The sequence below is a fragment of the Salmo salar genome, chromosome 02 (assembly GCF_965601325.2).
Source record: "Salmo salar chromosome 02, fSalSal1, whole genome shotgun sequence".
Classification (NCBI taxonomy): domain Eukaryota; kingdom Metazoa; phylum Chordata; class Actinopteri; order Salmoniformes; family Salmonidae; genus Salmo; species Salmo salar.
The window spans coordinates 295,001-312,500 of record NC_138292.1 but is presented as its reverse complement, the minus strand read 5'-3'; the positions used below and the strand labels follow the sequence as shown (position 1 = coordinate 312,500).

The 17,500-nt window shown below is 48.4% G+C and overlaps 1 protein-coding gene across 1 annotated transcript in view; it reads right to left on the bottom strand.

Annotated features, from left to right (window-relative positions):
* The window catches only part of LOC106593635 (intermembrane lipid transfer protein VPS13B), a 164,440-nt gene that overhangs the window by 16,639 nt on the left and 130,301 nt on the right, over positions 1-17,500 (bottom strand). The window contains exons 17-23 of the mRNA XM_082958886.1: positions 15,110-15,399; positions 11,060-11,187; positions 10,542-10,780; positions 6,691-6,809; positions 5,615-5,840; positions 2,560-2,732; positions 1-406 (exon numbers count right to left, since the gene is read on the bottom strand). The exon at positions 1-406 is cut by the window's left edge and continues 4 nt beyond it. Coding sequence (XP_082815012.1) covers positions 1-406; positions 2,560-2,732; positions 5,615-5,840; positions 6,691-6,809; positions 10,542-10,780; positions 11,060-11,187; positions 15,110-15,399 — 1,581 coding nt within the window. The remainder of the gene's footprint in view (positions 407-2,559; positions 2,733-5,614; positions 5,841-6,690; positions 6,810-10,541; positions 10,781-11,059; positions 11,188-15,109; positions 15,400-17,500) is intronic.

Here is a 17,500-nt window from a genome sequence, read left to right as displayed (position 1 = left end):
TCTGAACAGCGCCCCGGCAGCATAGTGCATGGTGAGCGCGTGGATCAGCTGTCTCGCTGTGGTACAGAGCGGTCCTCTGTCGAACAGGGAGAAGGAGAGCGGGGTGTGGTCCGAGGCGATGTAGAGCTTCAGAGAGGCGTGGATGCTAACCAACACACTGACCGGCTGAATGACCAGTCGCTGCAGCCTCAGAGGGTGCACCAGGGCTGGGATGGACCGAAGGACAGTTACCGGGACCAGGGGACCCCCGTAGTACTCTGAGGGGTTAGGGCCCGGGGAAGGGGCCAGGGCTGAGTCTGGGATGTAGGTGTGAAACAGAGTCTTGATGTAGTAAACGAAGGTGTCCTCCAGGTACAGACGGGCTGGTTTGATGTGGAAGGTCAGCTGGTCCACGCTGTAACCCTCCCTGTAGGAAATACAAGGTCCCACTCAGTGACAACAGAACAGGGCTTTACCTCAACCAGCAGCAGGCTGGACGGTGTCTCACAAGGGACAATGATGGACAGATTTGTTCCGTCTACTCACATTCCTTTGTATTGTATTAATGATGCTGTATTAATATTGCTGTAATAATGATGCTGTATTAATGATGCTGTAATAATGATGCTGTATTAATATTGCTGTATTAATGACGCTGTAGTAATGACGCTGTATTAATATTGCTGTATTCATGACGCTGTATTAATAACGCTGTATTAATGATGCTGTATTAATATTACTGTATTAATGATGCTGCATTAATGGCGCTGTATTAATGATGCTGTGTTAATGACGCTGTAATAATGGCGCTGTATTAATGATGATGTATTAATAATGCTGTATTAATGACGATGTATTAATAATGCTGTATTAATGACGCTGTATTAATGATGATGTATTAATGATGCTGTATTAATGACGCTGTATTAATAACGCTGTATTCATGATGCTGTATTAATGCCGCTGTAATAATGCCGCTGTATTAATGCCACTGTATTAATGACGCTGTATTAACGACGCTGTATTAAAAATGCTGTATTAATGACGCTGTATTAATGACGCTGTAATAATGATGCTGTAATAACTATGCTGTATTAATGCCACTGTATTAATGATGCTGTATTAATGATGCTGTAATAACTATGCTGTATTAATGCCGCTGTATTAAAGACGCTGTATTAACGATGCTGTATTAACGCCGTTGTATTAATGATGCTGTATTAACGATGCTGTATTAATGATGCTGTATTAATGATGCTGTATTAATGATGCTGTATTAATGATGCTGTAATAACTATGCTGTATTAATGCCGCTGTATTAAAGACGCTGTATTAACGATGCTGTATTAATGCCGTTGTATTAACGATGCTGTATTAATGCCGTTGTATTAACGATGCTGTATTAACGACGCTGTATTAATGATGCTGTATTAATGATGCTGTAATAACTATGCTGTATTAATGCCGCTGTATTAAAGACGCTGTATTAACGATGCTGTATTAATGCCGTTGTATTAAAGACGCTGTATTAACGATGCTGTATTAATGATGCTGTATTAACGATGCTGTATTAATGCTGCTGTATTAATGATGCTGTAATAACTATGCTGTATTAATGCCGCTGTATTAAAGACGCTGTATTAACGACGCTGTATTAATGCCGTTGTATTAACGACGCTGTATTAACGATGCTGTATTAACGATGCTGTATTAATGCCGTTGTATTAACGATGCTGTATTAATGCCGTTGTATTAACGATGCTGTATTAATGATGCTGTATTAATGATGCTGTAATAACTATGCTGTATTAATGCCGCTGTATTAAAGACGCTGTATTAACGATGCTGTATTAATGCCGCTGTATTAAAGACGCTGTATTAACGATGCTGTATTAATGCCGTTGTATTAACGATGCTGTATTAACGATGCTGTATTAACGATGCTGTATTAATGCCGTTGTATTAACGATGCTGTATTAACGATGCTGTATTAACGATGCTGTATTAACGATGCTGTATTAATGCCGTTGTATTAAAGACGCTGTATTAACGATGCTGTATTAATGCCGTTGTATTAACGATGCTGTATTAACGACGCTGTATTAACGATGCTGTATTAATGCCGTTGTATTAACGATGCTGTATTAACGACGCTGTATTAATGCCGTTGTATTAACGACGCTGTATTAACGACGCTGTATTAACGATGCTGTATTAATGCCGTTGTATTAACGACGCTGTATTAAAGACGCTGTATTAACGATGCTGTATTAATGCCGTTGTATTAACGATGCTGTATTAACGACGCTGTATTAATGCCGTTGTATTAAAGACGCTGTATTAAAGACGCTGTATTAACGACGCTGTATTAATGCTGCTGTATTAACGATGCTGTATTAATGCCGCTGTATTAAAGACGTTGTATTAACGATGCTGTATTAATGCCGTTGTATTAATGATGCTGTATTAATGATGCTGTATTAATGCCGTTGTATTAACGATGCTGTATTAACGATGCTGTATTAACGACGCTGTATAGTTGGTATTACTCCCATGGCCAATAAAGTGATGGTATTATACCTGTCCAGGGTGAGACCCAGCTGGAGGAAGCACGAGGCCTTAAACTCCTCCAGGGCCTGTAGTGAGGTGGTGGGGTTGGCATCGCTGGTCCAGAGGGGTAGCTCCACACTCTGCTCTTGGCACAACAACACTGGGAAGTGGAAGCTGGCACGATTATACAGCTGGTTATCCACCTGGACGAGAACAGAGGAATATCTAGTTTATATACATCTATACTGTAGTTATCCACCTGGACGAGAACAGAGGAATATCTAGTTTATATACATCTATACTGTATTTATCCATCTGGACGAGAACAGAGGAATATCTAGTTAGTGTAGATCTATACTGTAGTTATCCAGCTGGAATAGAACAGAGGAATATCTAGTTAATATAGATATATAGTGTAGATCTATACTGTAGTTATCCAGCTGGAAGAGAACAGAGGAATATCTAGTTAGTGTAGATATATATAGTGTAGATCTATACTGTAGTTATCCAGCTGGAAGAGAACAGAGGAATATCTAGTTTGTGTAGATCTATACTGTAGTTATCCAGCTGGAAGAGAACAGAGGAATATCTAGTTAGTGTAGATCTATACTGTAGTTACCCAGCTGGAAGAGAACAGAGGAATATCTAGTTAATATAGATATATATAGTGTAGATCTATACTGTAGTTATCCAGCTGGAAGAGAACAGAGGAATATCTAGTTTCTGTAGATCTATACTGTAGTTATCCAGCTGGAAGAGAACAGAGGAATATCTAGTTAATATAGATATATATAGTGTAGATCTATACTGTAGTTACCCAGCTGGAAGAGAACAGAGGAATATCTAGTTAATATAGATATATATAGTGTAGATCTATACTGTAGTTACCCAGCTGGAAGAGAACAGAGGAATATCTAGTTAATATAGATATATATAGTGTAGATCTATACTGTAGTTATCCAGCTGGAAGAGAACAGAGGAAGATATTTACCTTTTCTAGTTTTCTATCTGCAGAAGATGTTTTTGTTCCACAGTCAATGAAGAAAGAAAAGCCTGCATGTTGCTCCTGGGTTTTATTCCTTCATTCACATACAATGTTTTGGCTGAAAAAGCCTTCGTCAGGTGACCTATAAACAGCCTTCGTCAGGTGACCTATAAACAGCCTTCGTCAGGTGACCTATAAATAGCCTTCGTCAGGTGACCTATAAACAGCCTTCGTCAGGTGACCTATAAATAGCCTTCGTCAGGTGACCTATAAATAGCCTTCGTCAGGTGACCTATAAACAGCCTTCGTCAGGTGACCTATAAATAGCCTTCGTCAGGTGACCTATAAACAGCCTTCGTCAGGTGACCTATAATAGCCTTCGTCAGGTGACCTATAAATAGCCTTCGTCAGGTGACCTATAAATAGCCTTCGTCAGGTGACCTATAAATAGCCTTCGTCAGGTGACCTATAAAAGCCTTCGTCAGGTGACCTATAAAAGCCTTCGTCAGGTGACCTATAAACAGCCTTCGTCAGGTGACCTATAAACAGCCTTCGTCAGGTGACCTATAAATAGCCTTCGTCAGGTGACCTATAAAAGCCTTCGTCAGGTGACCTATAAACAGCCTTCGTCAGGTGACCTATAAAAGCCTTCGTCAGGTGACCTATAAACAGCCTTCGTCAGGTGACCTATAAATAGCCTTCGTCAGGTGACCTATAAATAGCCTTCGTCAGGTGACCTATAAAAGCCTTCGTCAGGTGACCTATAAACAGCCTTCGTCAGGTGACCTATAAAAAGCCTTCGTCAGGTGACCTATAAATAGCCTTCAACAGGTGACCTATTAATAGCCTTCGTCAGGTGACCTATAAAAGCCTTCGTCAGGTGACCTATAAATAGCCTTCGTCAGGTGACCTATAAAAGCCTTCAACAGGTGACCTATAAATAGCCTTCGTCAGGTGACCTATAAATAGCCTTCGTCAGGTGACCTATAAATAGCCTTCGTCAGGTGACCTATAAATAGCCTTCGTCAGGTGACCTATAAAAAGCCTTCGTCAGGTGACCTATAAATAAATAGCCTTCGTCAGGTGACCTATAAATAAATAGCCTTCGTCAGGTGACCTATAAATAGACTTCGTCAGGTGACCTATAAATAGCCTTCGTCAGGTGACCTATAAATAGCCTTCGTCAGGTGACCTATAAAAGCCTTCGTCAGGTGACCTATAAAAGCCTTCAACAGGTGACCTATAAATAGCCTTCGTCAGGTGACCTATAAATAGCCTTCGTCAGGTGACCTATAAACAGCCTTCGTCAGGTGACCTATAAAAGCCTTCGTCAGGTGACCTATAAAAGCCTTCGTCAGGTGACCTATAAAAGCCTTCGTCAGGTGACCTATAAACAGCCTTCGTCAGGTGACCTATAAAAGCCTTCGTCAGGTGACCTATAAATAGCCTTCGTCAGGTGACCTATAAATAGCCTTCGTCAGGTGACCTATAAAAGCCTTCGTCAGGTGACCTATAAATAGCCTTCGTCAGGTGACCTATAAATAGCCTTCGTCAGGTGACCTATAAACAGCCTTCGTCAGGTGACCTATAAATAGCCTTCGTCAGGTGACCTATAAACAGCCTTCGTCAGGTGACCTATAAAAGCCTTCGTCAGGTGACCTATAAATAGCCTTCGTCAGGTGACCTATAAATAGCCTTCGTCAGGTGACCTATAAACAGCCTTCGTCAGGTGACCTATAAATAGCCTTCGTCAGGTGACCTATAAAAGCCTTCGTCAGGTGACCTATAAACAGCCTTCGTCAGGTGACCTATAAACAGCCTTCGTCAGGTGACCTATAAAAGCCTTCGTCAGGTGACCTATAAAAGCCTTCGTCAGGTGACCTATAAACAGCCTTCGTCAGGTGACCTATAAACAGCCTTCGTCAGGTGACCTATAAAAGCCTTCGTCAGGTGACCTATAAACAGCCTTCGTCAGGTGACCTATAAAAGCCTTCGTCAGGTGACCTATAAACAGCCTTCGTCAGGTGACCTATAAAAGCCTTCGTCAGGTGACCTATAAACAGCCTTCGTCAGGTGACCTATAAACACGAATCAACCCACCTGCAGGTTGGCACAGTGGACTTCCACCAGACAGGCCTCTCCCATCCCGGCGGTGACCAGCCCCATGCCAGAGTCACCCAGCCGGGCAGGACACAGGTTCAGCAGCAGTTTGGACACAGTCAGCCTCAAGAGCTCCACGGAACCCGAACGACTGGTGATGTCATCACTCAGCGACACACTGGCCTCGCTCAGCAACACCCTGAAGGCCAGCTTCCGATTGGACGTCCTGGAGAGACAGATACCAATCAGTTATGTTGATAAAACAAAGGGATGGCTGGGGTTTACACAGAACGCTGGGTACAGCGCCCCCCAGTGGTGAAGGACAAGATGTCCTGCATCCTCTGTCAGGGGCAACTATGACCTGGTAATGTTGTTGATGCAGGTTATAATTAACTGCTCATCATTAGCAATTATACAATACATTAAAACAAAGCAAAAATCATATATTTTATGATCATCATATTGTCTTATTTGTCTCTCCTGTAGTAGGGTTAGAGGTTAGGGGTTAGAGGTTAGGGATTAGAGTTTAGGGATTAGAGATTAGGGGTTAGAGGTTAGGGGATAGAGATTAGAGGTTAGGGGTTAGAGGATAGAGGATAGAGGTTAGGGGTTAGAGGATAGAGATTAGAGCTTAGGGGTTAGAGGTTAAAGGTTAGGGGTTAGAGGTTAAAGGTTAGGGGTTAGAGGTTAGGGGTTAGAGGTAAAAGATTGGGGTTAGAGGTTAGGGGTTGGAGGTTAGGGGTTAGAGGTTAGGGGTTAGAGGTTAAAGGTTAGGGGTTAGAGGTTAGGAGTTAGGGATTAGAGGGTTGGGGTTAAAGGTTAGAGGTTAAAGATTAAAGGTTAGAGGCTAGAGGTTAAGGTTAGAGGCTGGAGGTTAAGGTTAAAGGTTGGAGGTTAGGGGTTGGAGGTTAAAGGTTAGAGGTTAGAGGCTAGAGATTAAAGATTAAAGGTTGGAGGTTAAAGGTTAGAGGCTAGAGGTTAAAGGTTGGAGGTTAAGGGTTAAAGGTTAGAGGTTACAGGTTAGAGGTTGGGGTTAAAGGTTAGAGGTTAGAGGTTAAAGTTGTAAGGACTGGTACCTGTTGTGCAGCCTCATGACAGAGTCCACGCTGCCCTCTGGTGCCAGGGTGAGGATGACTGTGCCCCCCTGATGGACTACGTCTATGTAGAGACAGCCAAACCCTGCTAGGAAAACCACCTGCACACAACACAATCACCTATATTCACTACATTTACTCACACACAGAATGACTTGCTGAAGTGGTGCTGCCAGCAATAGACAATATATACACACAGAATATAGACAGAGTCATTTACACATCATCTACATGCAGTACAGACAATATGGCTACAGTAAACACAGATGATAGGGAGAGTTAGACCTCTCTACAGTAAACACAGATGATAGGAGAGTTAGACCTCTCTACAGTAAACACAGATGATAGGAAGTTAGACCTCTCTACAGTAAACACAGATGATAGGAGAGTTAGACCTCTCTACAGTAAACACAGATGATAGGATAGTTAGACCTCTCTACAGTAAACACAGATGATAGGAGAGTTAGACCTCTCTACAGTAAACACAGATGATAGGGAGAGTTAGACCTCTCTACAGTAAACACAGATGATAGGAGAGTTAGACCTCTCTACAGTAAACACAGATGATAGGGAGTTAGACCTCTCTACAGTAAACACAGATGATAGGGAGAGTTAGACCTCTCTACAGTAAACACAGATGATAGGGAGAGTTAGACCTCTCTACAGTAAACACAGATGATAGGAGAGTTAGACCTCTCTACAGTAAACACAGATGATAGGGAGAGTTAGACCTCTCTACAGTAAACACAGATGATAGGGAGAGTTAGACCTCTCTACAGTAAACACAGATGATAGGGAGAGTTAGACCTCTCTACAGTAAACACAGATGATAGGGAGAGTTAGACCTCTCTACAGTAAACACAGATGATAGGGAGAGTTAGACCTCTCTACAGTAAACACAGATGATAGGGAGAGTTAGACCTCTCTACAGTAAACACAGATGATAGGAGAGTTAGACCTCTCTACAGTAAACACAGATGATAGGGAGAGTTAGACCTCTCTACAGTAAACACAGATGATAGGAGAGTTAGACCTCTCTACAGTAAACACAGATGATAGGAGAGTTAGACCTCTCTACAGTAAACACAGATGATAGGGAGAGTTAGACCTCTCTACAGTAAACACAGATGATAGGAGAGTTAGACCTCTCTACAGTAAACACAGATGATAGGGAGAGTTAGACCTCTCTACAGTAAACACAGATGATAGGGAGAGTTAGACCTCTCTACAGTAAACACAGATGATAGGAGAGTTAGACCTCTCTACAGTAAACACAGATGATAGGGAGAGTTAGACCTCTCTACAGTAACACAGAGATAGGAGAGTAGACCTCTCTACAGTAAACACAGATGATAGGGAGAGTTAGACCTCTCTACAGTAAACACAGATGATAGGAGAGTTAGACCTCTCTACAGTAAACACAGATGATAGGGAGAGTTAGACCTCTCTACAGTAAACACAGATGATAGGGAGAGTTAGACCTCTCTACAGTAAACACAGATGATAGGATAGTTAGACCTCTCTACAGTAAACACAGATGATAGGGAGAGTTAGACCTCTCTACAGTAAACACAGATGATAGGGAGAGTTAGACCTCTCTACAGTAAACACAGATGACAGGATAGTTAGACCTCTCTACAGTAAACACAGATGATAAGTATCTGCTGTGTGGATCTGGGTTTATCTGTCAATCTGACATCTACTGAGACACACAGAGAGAGAGAGAGAGAGAGCAGAGAGAGAGAGAGAGAGAGAGAGAGAGAGAGAGAGAGAGAGAGAGAGAAGAGAGAGAGAGAGACAGAGAGAGAGAGAGAGAGAGAGAGAGAGAGAGAGAGAGAGAAGAGAGAGAGAGAGAGAGACAGAGAGAGAGAGAGAGAGAGAGAGAGAGAGAGAGAGAGAGAGAGAGAGAGAGAGAGAGAGAGAGAGAGACAGAGAGACAGAGAGAGAGAGAGAGAGAGAGAGAGACAGAGACACATACCCTAAATCAGCAGCGTGCTCTGAGAGAATGTCAGTCTTCAAACTCTAACCCTAACCTTGACCTTGACCTTGCCTGGGGGTCGTCCTGCCACCCCTCTATAACCTGACACAGACGACCTCTCTGACCCTACCGCCCGCCAGACACCACACACACACAACCCCAAACACACACACTACACACACTCCTGGTAGACACAACCCCAAACACACACACTACACACACTCCTGGTAGACACAACCCCAAACACACACACTACACACACTCCTGGTAGACACAACCCCAAACACACACACATTACACACATCTATGGGTGGTGGTAGGGAATAATGTTGGGTCTGTGGGTGGTACAGGGATAATGTTGTGTCTATGGGTGGTGTTGGGGATAATGTTGTGTCTATGGGTGGTACAGGGATAATGTTGTGTCTATGGGTGGTGAAAGGGAATAATGTTAGGTCTGTGGGTGGTTGTAGGGAATATCGTTGTGTCTGTGGGTGGGTAGGGGATAATGTTGAATCTATGGGTGGTGGTAGGGGATAATGTTGTGTCTGTGGGTGGTGGAAGGGGATAATGTGTTGTCTATGGGTGGTGGTAGGGGATAATGTTGTGTCTGTGGGTGGTGGTAGGGGTAATGTGTTGTCTATGGGTGGTGGTAGGGGATAATGTTGTGTCTGTGGGTGGTGGTAGGGGTAATGTGTTGTCTATGGGTGGTGGTAGGGGATAATGTTGAATCTATGGGTGGTGGTAGGGGATAATGTTGAATCTATAGGTGGTGGTAGGGGATAATGTTGAATCTATGGGTGGTGGTAGGGGATAATGTTGAATCTATGGGTGGTGGTAGGGGATAATGTTGTGTCTGCGGGTGGTGGAAGGGGATAATGTGTTGTCTATGGGTGGTGGTAGGGGATAATGTTGTGTCTGTGGGTGGTGGTAGGGGTAATGTGTTGTCTATGGGTGGTGGTAGGGGATAATGTTGTGTCTGTGGGTGGTGGTAGGGGTAATGTGTTGTCTATGGGTGGTGGTAGGGGATAATGTTGAATCTATGGGTGGTGGTAGGGGATAATGTTGAATCTATAGGTGGTGGTAGGGGATAATGTTGATCTATGGGCGGTGGTAGGGGATAATGTTGAATCTATAGGTGGTGGTAGGGGATAATGTTGAATCTATGGGTGGTGGTAGGGGATAATGTTGAATCTATAGGTGGTGGTAGGGGATAATGTTGAATCTATGGGTGGTGGTAGGGGATAATGTTGGGTCTATAGGTGGTGGTAGGGGATAATGTTGAATCTATAGGTGGTGGTAGGGGGTAATGTTGAATCTATAGGTGGTGGTAGGGGATAATATGATGTTGGGTCTATGGGTGGTGGTAGGGGATAATGTTGTGTCTATGGGTGGTGGTAGGGGATAATGTTGAATCTATGGGTGGTGTTGGGGATAATGTTGTGTCTATGGGTGGTGTTGGAGATAATGTTGAATCTATGGGTGGTGTTGGGGATAATGTTGTGTCTGTGGGTGGTGGTAGGAAATAATGTTGTGTCTATGGGTGGTGGTAGGAAATAATGTTGTGTCTATGGGTGGTGTAGGGGATAATGTTGTGTGGCTCTTGCAACACCAGTATAGTGGGTCTGATTCTCGGGACCACCCATACATCAAAAAACGTCTACAAGCGTGTCCAACCTAAACGGCAGATATCAGGGGTAGTATCAGTGGGTAGTATCAGTGGGTAGTATCAGTGGGTAGTATCAGTGGGTAGTATTAGTGGGTAGTATCAGTGGGTAGTATCAGTGGGTAGTATTAGTGGGTAGTATCAGTGGGTAGTATCAGTGGGTAGTATCAGTGGGTAGTACTAGTTGTTGACCTGTGTGCCGGGGCAGTTGATGTCTATGGGGTCGCTCCACTCTGGAGACGTCCGCAGGTCGCCGGGCTGCAGACTGGAGCCAGGGGCCACGTTTGGGTTAGGACTGATCTTCAGCAGCATGGTGGGTAGAGCCTCTCTCTGTCTGCAGTCAGGGAAGCTGGAGAAGTGGTGGTAGAGTCCATGGTGGAGGGAGGAGTTGGCAGGGAGGGGCCGGCAGTACACCTCTGTCCTGGGGGGTTCTGGGGGGGGGGGACAAATGGGAAACAGTTGATCGATGTTATTTGACCATTTAAAAAAGACATTCATAAAGTATGTATATTTAAAAAAACGTGTCTGAGGTTAACATGAGGAGAGGTGTAGTTCTGACATCAGGTGTGAGGTGTGGGTGGTGTGTGTGTGTGTGTGTGTGTGTGTGTGTGTGTGTGTGTGTGTGTGTGTGTGTGTGTGTGTGTGTGTGTGTGTGTGTGTGTGTGTGTGTGTGTGTGTGTGTGTGTGTGTGTGTGTGTGTCAGATCTTACCCTTGACGTTCTCCCTGAGCAGCATAGAGAGCGGGGTCTGGTTGTGGATGACCATGTGAGGACAGGGGTCCTCGTTCAGCGTCACGTAGGTGATGCCCAGGTGTTCATGATACGTCATCACCAACGCTCTGGAACAACAAAACACTGAGTCATTTAACAACCTGCAGCACAGGTCCCTCTGTCCCTCAGTGAGCCCAGAGACAGGCCCTGCAGCACAGGTCCCTCTGTCCCTCAGTGAGCCCAGAGACAGGCCCTGCAGCACAGGTCCCTCTGTCCCTCAGTGAGCCCAGAGACAGGCCCTGCAGCACAGGTCCCTCTGTCCCTCAGTGAGCCCAGAGACAGGCCCTGCAGCACAGGTCCCTCTGTCCCTCAGTGAGCCCAGAGACAGGCCCTGCAGCACAGGTCCCTCTGTCCCTCAGCGAGCCCAGAGACAGGCCTGCAGCACAGGTCCCTCTGTCCCTCACTGAGCCCAGAGACAGGCCCTGCAGCACAGGTCCCTCTGTCCCTCAGTGAGCCCAGAGACAGGCCTGCAGCACAGGTCCCTCTGTCCCTCACTGAGCCCAGAGACAAGCCCTGCAGCACAGGTCCCTCTGTCCCTCAGTGAGCCCAGAGACAGGCCCTGCAGCACAGGTCCCTCTGTCCCTCAGTGAGCCCAGAGACAGGCCCTGCAGCACAGGTCCCTCTGTCCCTCAGTGAGCCCAGAGACAGGCCCTGCAGCACAGGTCCCTCTGTCCCTCAGTGAGCCCAGAGACAGGCCCTGCAGCACAGGTCCCTCTGTCCCTCAGTGAGCCCAGAGACAGGCCCTGCAGCACAGGTCCCTCTGTCCCTCAGTGAGCCCAGAGACAGGCAGCAGGGTAGGGCCCTGATTGGAGGCAGGCCTGCAGGGTAGGGCCCTGATTGGAGACAGGCCTGCAGGGTAGGGCCCTGATTGGAGGCAGGCCTGCAGGGTAGGGCCCTGATTGGAGGCAGGCCTGCAGGGTAGAGCCGTGATTGGAGGCAGGCCTGCAGGGTAGGGCCCTGATTGGAGGCAGGCCTGCAGGGTAGGGCCCTGATTGGAGGCAGGCCTGCAGGGTAGGGCCCTGATTGGAGGCAGGCCTGCAGGGTAGGGCCGAGATTGGAGGCAGGCCTGCAGGGTAGGGCCCTGATTGGAGGCAGTCCTGCAGGGTAGGGCCCTGATTGGAGGCAGGCCTGCAGGGTAGGGCATGATTGGAGACAGGCCTGCAGGGTAGAGCCGTGATTGGAGGCAGGCCTGCAGGGTAGAGCCGTGATTGGAGGCAGGCCTGCAGGGTAGGGCCCTGATTGGAGGCAGGCCTGCAGGGTAGGGCCCTGATTGGAGGCAGGCCTGCAGGGTAGGGCCCTGATTGGAGACAGGCCTGCAGGGTAGGGCCCTGATTGGAGGCAGGCCTGCAGGGTAGGGCCCTGATTGGAGGCAGGCCTGCAGGGTAGGGCCCTGATTGGAGGCAGGCCTGCAGGGTAGGGCCCTGATTGGAGGCAGGCCTGCAGGGTAGGGCCCTGATTGGAGGCAGGCCTGCAGGGTAGGGCCCTGATTGGAGGCAGGCCTGGGGAGTAGGGCCCTGATTGGAGGCAGGCCTGCAGGGTAGGGCCGTGATTGGAGGCAGGCCTGCAGGGTAGAGCCGTGATTGGAGGCAGGCCTGCAGGGTAGAGCCCTGATTGGAGGCAGGCCTGCAGGGTAGGGCCCTGATTGGAGGCAGGCCTGCAGGGTAGGGCCCTGATTGGAGGCAGGCCTGCAGGGTAGGGCCCTGATTGGAGGCAGGCCTGCAGGGTAGGGCCCTGATTGGAGGCAGGCCTGCAGGGTAGGGCCCTGATTGGAGGCAGGCCTGCAGGGTAGGGCCCTGATTGGAGGCAGGCCTGGGGAGTAGGGCCCTGATTGGAGGCAGGCCTGCAGGGTAGGGCCCTGATTGGAGGCAGGCCTGCAGGGTAGGGCCCTGATTGGAGGCAGGCCTGCAGGGTAGGGCCCTGATTGGAGGCAGGCCTGCAGGGTAGGGCCCTGATTGGAGGCAGGCCTGCAGGGTAGGGCCCTGATTGGAGGCAGGCCTGCAGGGAGTAGGGCCCTGATTGGAGGCAGGCCTGCAGGGTAGGGCCCTGATTGGAGGCAGGCCTGCAGGGTAGGGCCCTGATTGGAGGCAGGCCTGCAGGGTAGGGCCCTGATTGGAGGCAGGCCTGCAGGGTAGGGCCCTGATTGGAGACAGGCCTGCAGGGTAGGGCCCTGATTGGAGGCAGGCCTGCAGGGTAGGGCCCTGATTGGAGACAGGCCTGCAGGGTAGGGCCCTGATTGGAGGCAGGCCTGCAGGGTAGGGCCCTGATTGGAGACAGGCCTGCAGGGTAGGGCCCTGATTGGAGGCAGGCCTGCAGGGTAGGGCCCTGATTGGAGGCAGGCCTGCAGGGTAGGGCCCTGATTGGAGGCAGGTTGCAGGGTAGGGCCCTGATTGGAGGCAGGCCTGCAGGGTAGGGCCCTGATTGGAGGCAGGCCTGCAGGGTAGGGCCCTGATTGGAGGCAGGCCTGCAGGGTAGGGCCCTGATTGGAGGCAGGCCTGGGGAGTAAGGGACACACAGAAACACAGAGGGAAACACAGCTGCGCCATGAAAGAACAAAAGACTGAAAGTATCTCTGTTGTAAAAATCACTTCTGAACTCTTGGGCCCAATTATGAAGAGGAGAAGCAGTTTCTGTTTCCTTTGAGAGGAAAGCTGTCCAAACAGTCGACTAGAAGAGCCTGTGTTTAGGCCACCCCCGGAGACAAGAGAGAGAGAGGGAGGGAGAGGGAGAGAGAGAACAGAGAGAGAGAGAGACAGAGAGGAAGAGAGAGAGAGAACAGAGAGAGAGAGAGAGAGGGAGAGAGAGAACAGAGAGAGAGAGAGACAGAGAGGAAGAGAGAGAGAGAACAGAGAGAGAGAGAGAGAGAGAGAAACAGACAGAGAGAGAGAGAGAGAGAACAGAGAGAGAGAGAGAGAGAGAGGGAGAGAGGGAGGGAGAGAGAAACAGACAGAGAGAGAGAGAACAGAGGGGGAGAGAGAGAACAGAGAGAGGGAGAGACAGAGAGAGGAAGAGAGAGAGAGAAACAGACAGAGAGAGGAAGAGAGAGAGAGAAACAGACAGAGAGAGAGAGAGAGAAACAGACAGAGAGAGAGAGAGAGAAACAGACAGAGAGAGAGAGAGAGAAACAGACAGAGAGAGGGAGAGAGAGAGAGAGGGAGGGAGAGAGAAACAGACAGAGAGAGAGAGAACAGAGAGAGGTCGTAGAGACAGTGGAAATGATGAGGGCATCCCTTATGGCTCCAGTGCCAGTGTTTAACAGGGCATGACCACTAAAGGCTCTGTGCTTTATGTCCCCTAGCCAGGGTCTGTTCTCTCTGTCCTGACAGAACAGAGAGACTACAGGACAGAGAGACTACAGGACAGAGAGACCACAGAACAGAGAGACTACAGGACAGAGAGACTACAGGACAGAGAGACTACAGGACAGAGAGACTACAGGACAGAGAGACTACAGGACAGAGAGACTACAGAACAGAGAGATTACAGGACAGAGAGACTACAGGACAGAGAGACTACAGAACAGAGAGACTACAGGACAGAGAGACTACAGGACAGAGAGACCACAGAACAGAGAGACTACAGGACAGAGAGACTACAGGACAGAGAGACCACAGAACAGAGAGACTACAGGACAGAGAGACTACAGGACAGAGAGATTACAGAGAGACTACAGGAGAGAGACTACAGAACAGAGAGACTACAGGACAGAGAGACTACAGGACAGAGAGACTACAGGACAGAGAGACTACAGGACAGAGAGACTACAGGACAGAGAGACTACAGGACAGAGAGAACAGAGAGACTACAGGACAGAGAGATTACAGGAGAGAGAGACTACAGGACAGAGAGACTACAGAGAGACTACAGGAGAGAGAGATTACAGGACAGAGAGAACAGAGAGACTATAGACCCTGTAATCTCTCTGTCCTGTAGTCTCTCTGTCCTGTAGTCTCTCTGTCCTGTAGTCTCTCTGTTCTGCTCTGTTTCACCCACCTGGTGCTCAGACCACTGCTGCTGCAGATCTCCCCGGGGACGGCCACACTCTGCCTGGGGAAGTCAGGTCTGATGGGTGCCGGGAGGCTCCAGGACTCAGACCCGGCTACAGGTCCAGGGTCTGTGGTGGGCAGGCAGCTGAACATCATGTGTCTGGTTGGTAGAGGGAACTGAGGGATCTCCCCGTCCTTTCTTAGCAGGTCCCAGCAGGCCACAGAGACAGGTCTGAAAGGTGACTTCTGTCCTGCTGGAGCCAGGCTGAACACTGCTGTGTCTGGGAGAGGACAGGCCTAGAGAAGACAGGAGACTGCTAGTTATTTCACACTCTGGAACTGCACCTAGCCAAGCGGCAAAAACAAACTCAGTAAGTGCTAATTTGGGTTGAAAATGAGTTCATGTCATTTTTCTGATACATTAAATACATTCTTAATCACGTGGACAAGTATCCTGCCTCGATTGTATTGTGTTCAGGAGAAAATGGAGGGTCATGTTAGCCAGTAACTGGATAAAGTTACTGTGAAAGGTGTCCACACTATGACTAGTTAACGCTCTTTTTGCTCGGTAGGACAACGGAGTGTAACGCGACCTTGTCGTTCCTCCCCAGAGAGAACTTGCCGTTCTCCCCACAGAGAACTTGTCTTTCCTCCCCAGAGAGAACTTGCCGTTCTCCCCACAGAGAACTTGTCTTTCCTCCCCAGAGAGAACTTGCCGTTCCTCCCCAGAGAGAACTTGTCGTTCTCCCCAGAGAGAACTTGTCTTTCCTCCCAGAGAGAACTTGTCGTTCCTCCCCAGAGAGAACTTGCCGTTCCTCCCCAGAGAGAACTTGTCTTTCCTCCCAGAGAGAACTTGCCGTTCCTCCCCAGAGAGAACTTGCCGTTCCTCCCCAGAGAGAACTTGCCGTTCCTCCCCAGAGAGAACTTGCCGTTCCTCCCCAGAGAGAACTTGTCGTTCCTCCCCAGAGAGAACTTGTCGTTCCTCCCCAGAGAGAACTTGCCGTTCCTCCCCAGAGAGAACTTGCCGTTCCTCCCAGAGAGAACTTGTCGTTCTCCCCAGAGAGAACTTGTCGTTCTCCCCAGAGAGAACTTGTCGTTCTCCCCAGAGATGTCTAAACTGGTAGCAGGGATCCCCATGCTGAGAACAGTGAGCAGTTTGGTACGGACCCGGTTAGGCAGCATGATGAACAGCCAACTACAAAAGCCTGCCGTTGTTTTGTGGTCTGCGTTTTAAAAGCCGTCACAATCCTGCCGTTAAGGTTCTTCGTCTAACCGGCAGTGGCAACTGGTAACCTCACGCCATCGTCCTCTCCGGAGGATCTGAAGGCTCGTTAAATGACATCACCGCGGGGACGAGGGGACGCGTCCTGAGATGAAAGCACAAACCTGCATCCAATTCATGGGGTTTGTCTGATGTGTCTGGGCTGTGGAGTGCCAACGACCACATGGTGAGACTGGCAGAGTGGGGAGCAGGGGGAGAAACACGATATGGTGTGTGTGTGTGTGTGTGTGTGTGTGTGTGTGGGGGGAACATGAACTGATGGGAAACAAGCCTCTGTTCTCCACAGAGCAGTGTATCTCAACCCCAGAGCGGCGGCACATTTTGGGTTTTTGCCTTCGCAGCTGATTAATGATGAGTTGATCATGTAAACCAGCTGTGTAGGGCTGGAGCAAAAACCTACATCGCCAGCCCTCGGGGTTGCCAGCCCTTGGGGTCGCCAGCCCTTGGGGTCGCCAGCCCTCGGGGTCGCCAGCCCTCGGGGTCGCCAGCCCTCGGGGTCGCCAGCCCTTGGGGTCGCCAGAACCAGGATTGAGAACCACTGCCCTGGAGGCTGGGTGATTCTACACCACACTAGAAAGAGTGTGTGTGTGTGTGTGTGTGTGTGTGTGTGTGTGTGTGTGTGTGTGTGTGTGTGTGTGTGTGTGTGGGTGTGTCAAATCAAATTGTATTAGTCAAATGTGCCCAATACAACAGATGTAGGTAGACCTTACAGTGAAATGCTGACTGACAAGCCCTTAACTCTAATCTTCTTAAAACTGAATTGTTGGTTAAGAAAATATTTACTAAATAAACTAAAGTAAAAAACATATTTTAAAAATGTACCCGAAAAAAATTATGAGGCTATATACAGGGTGTTACGGTACAGAGTCAATGTGGAGGCTATATACAGGGGGTACCGGTACAGAGTCAATGTGGAGGCTATATACAGGGGGTACCGGTACAGAGTCAATGTGGAGGCTATATACAGGGTGTTACGGTACAGAGTCAATGTGGAGGCTATATACAGGGTGTTACGGTACAGAGTCAATGTGGAGGCTATATACAGGGGGTACCGGTACAGAGTCAATGTGGAGGCTATATACAGGGGGTACCGGTACAGAGTCAATGTGGAGGCTA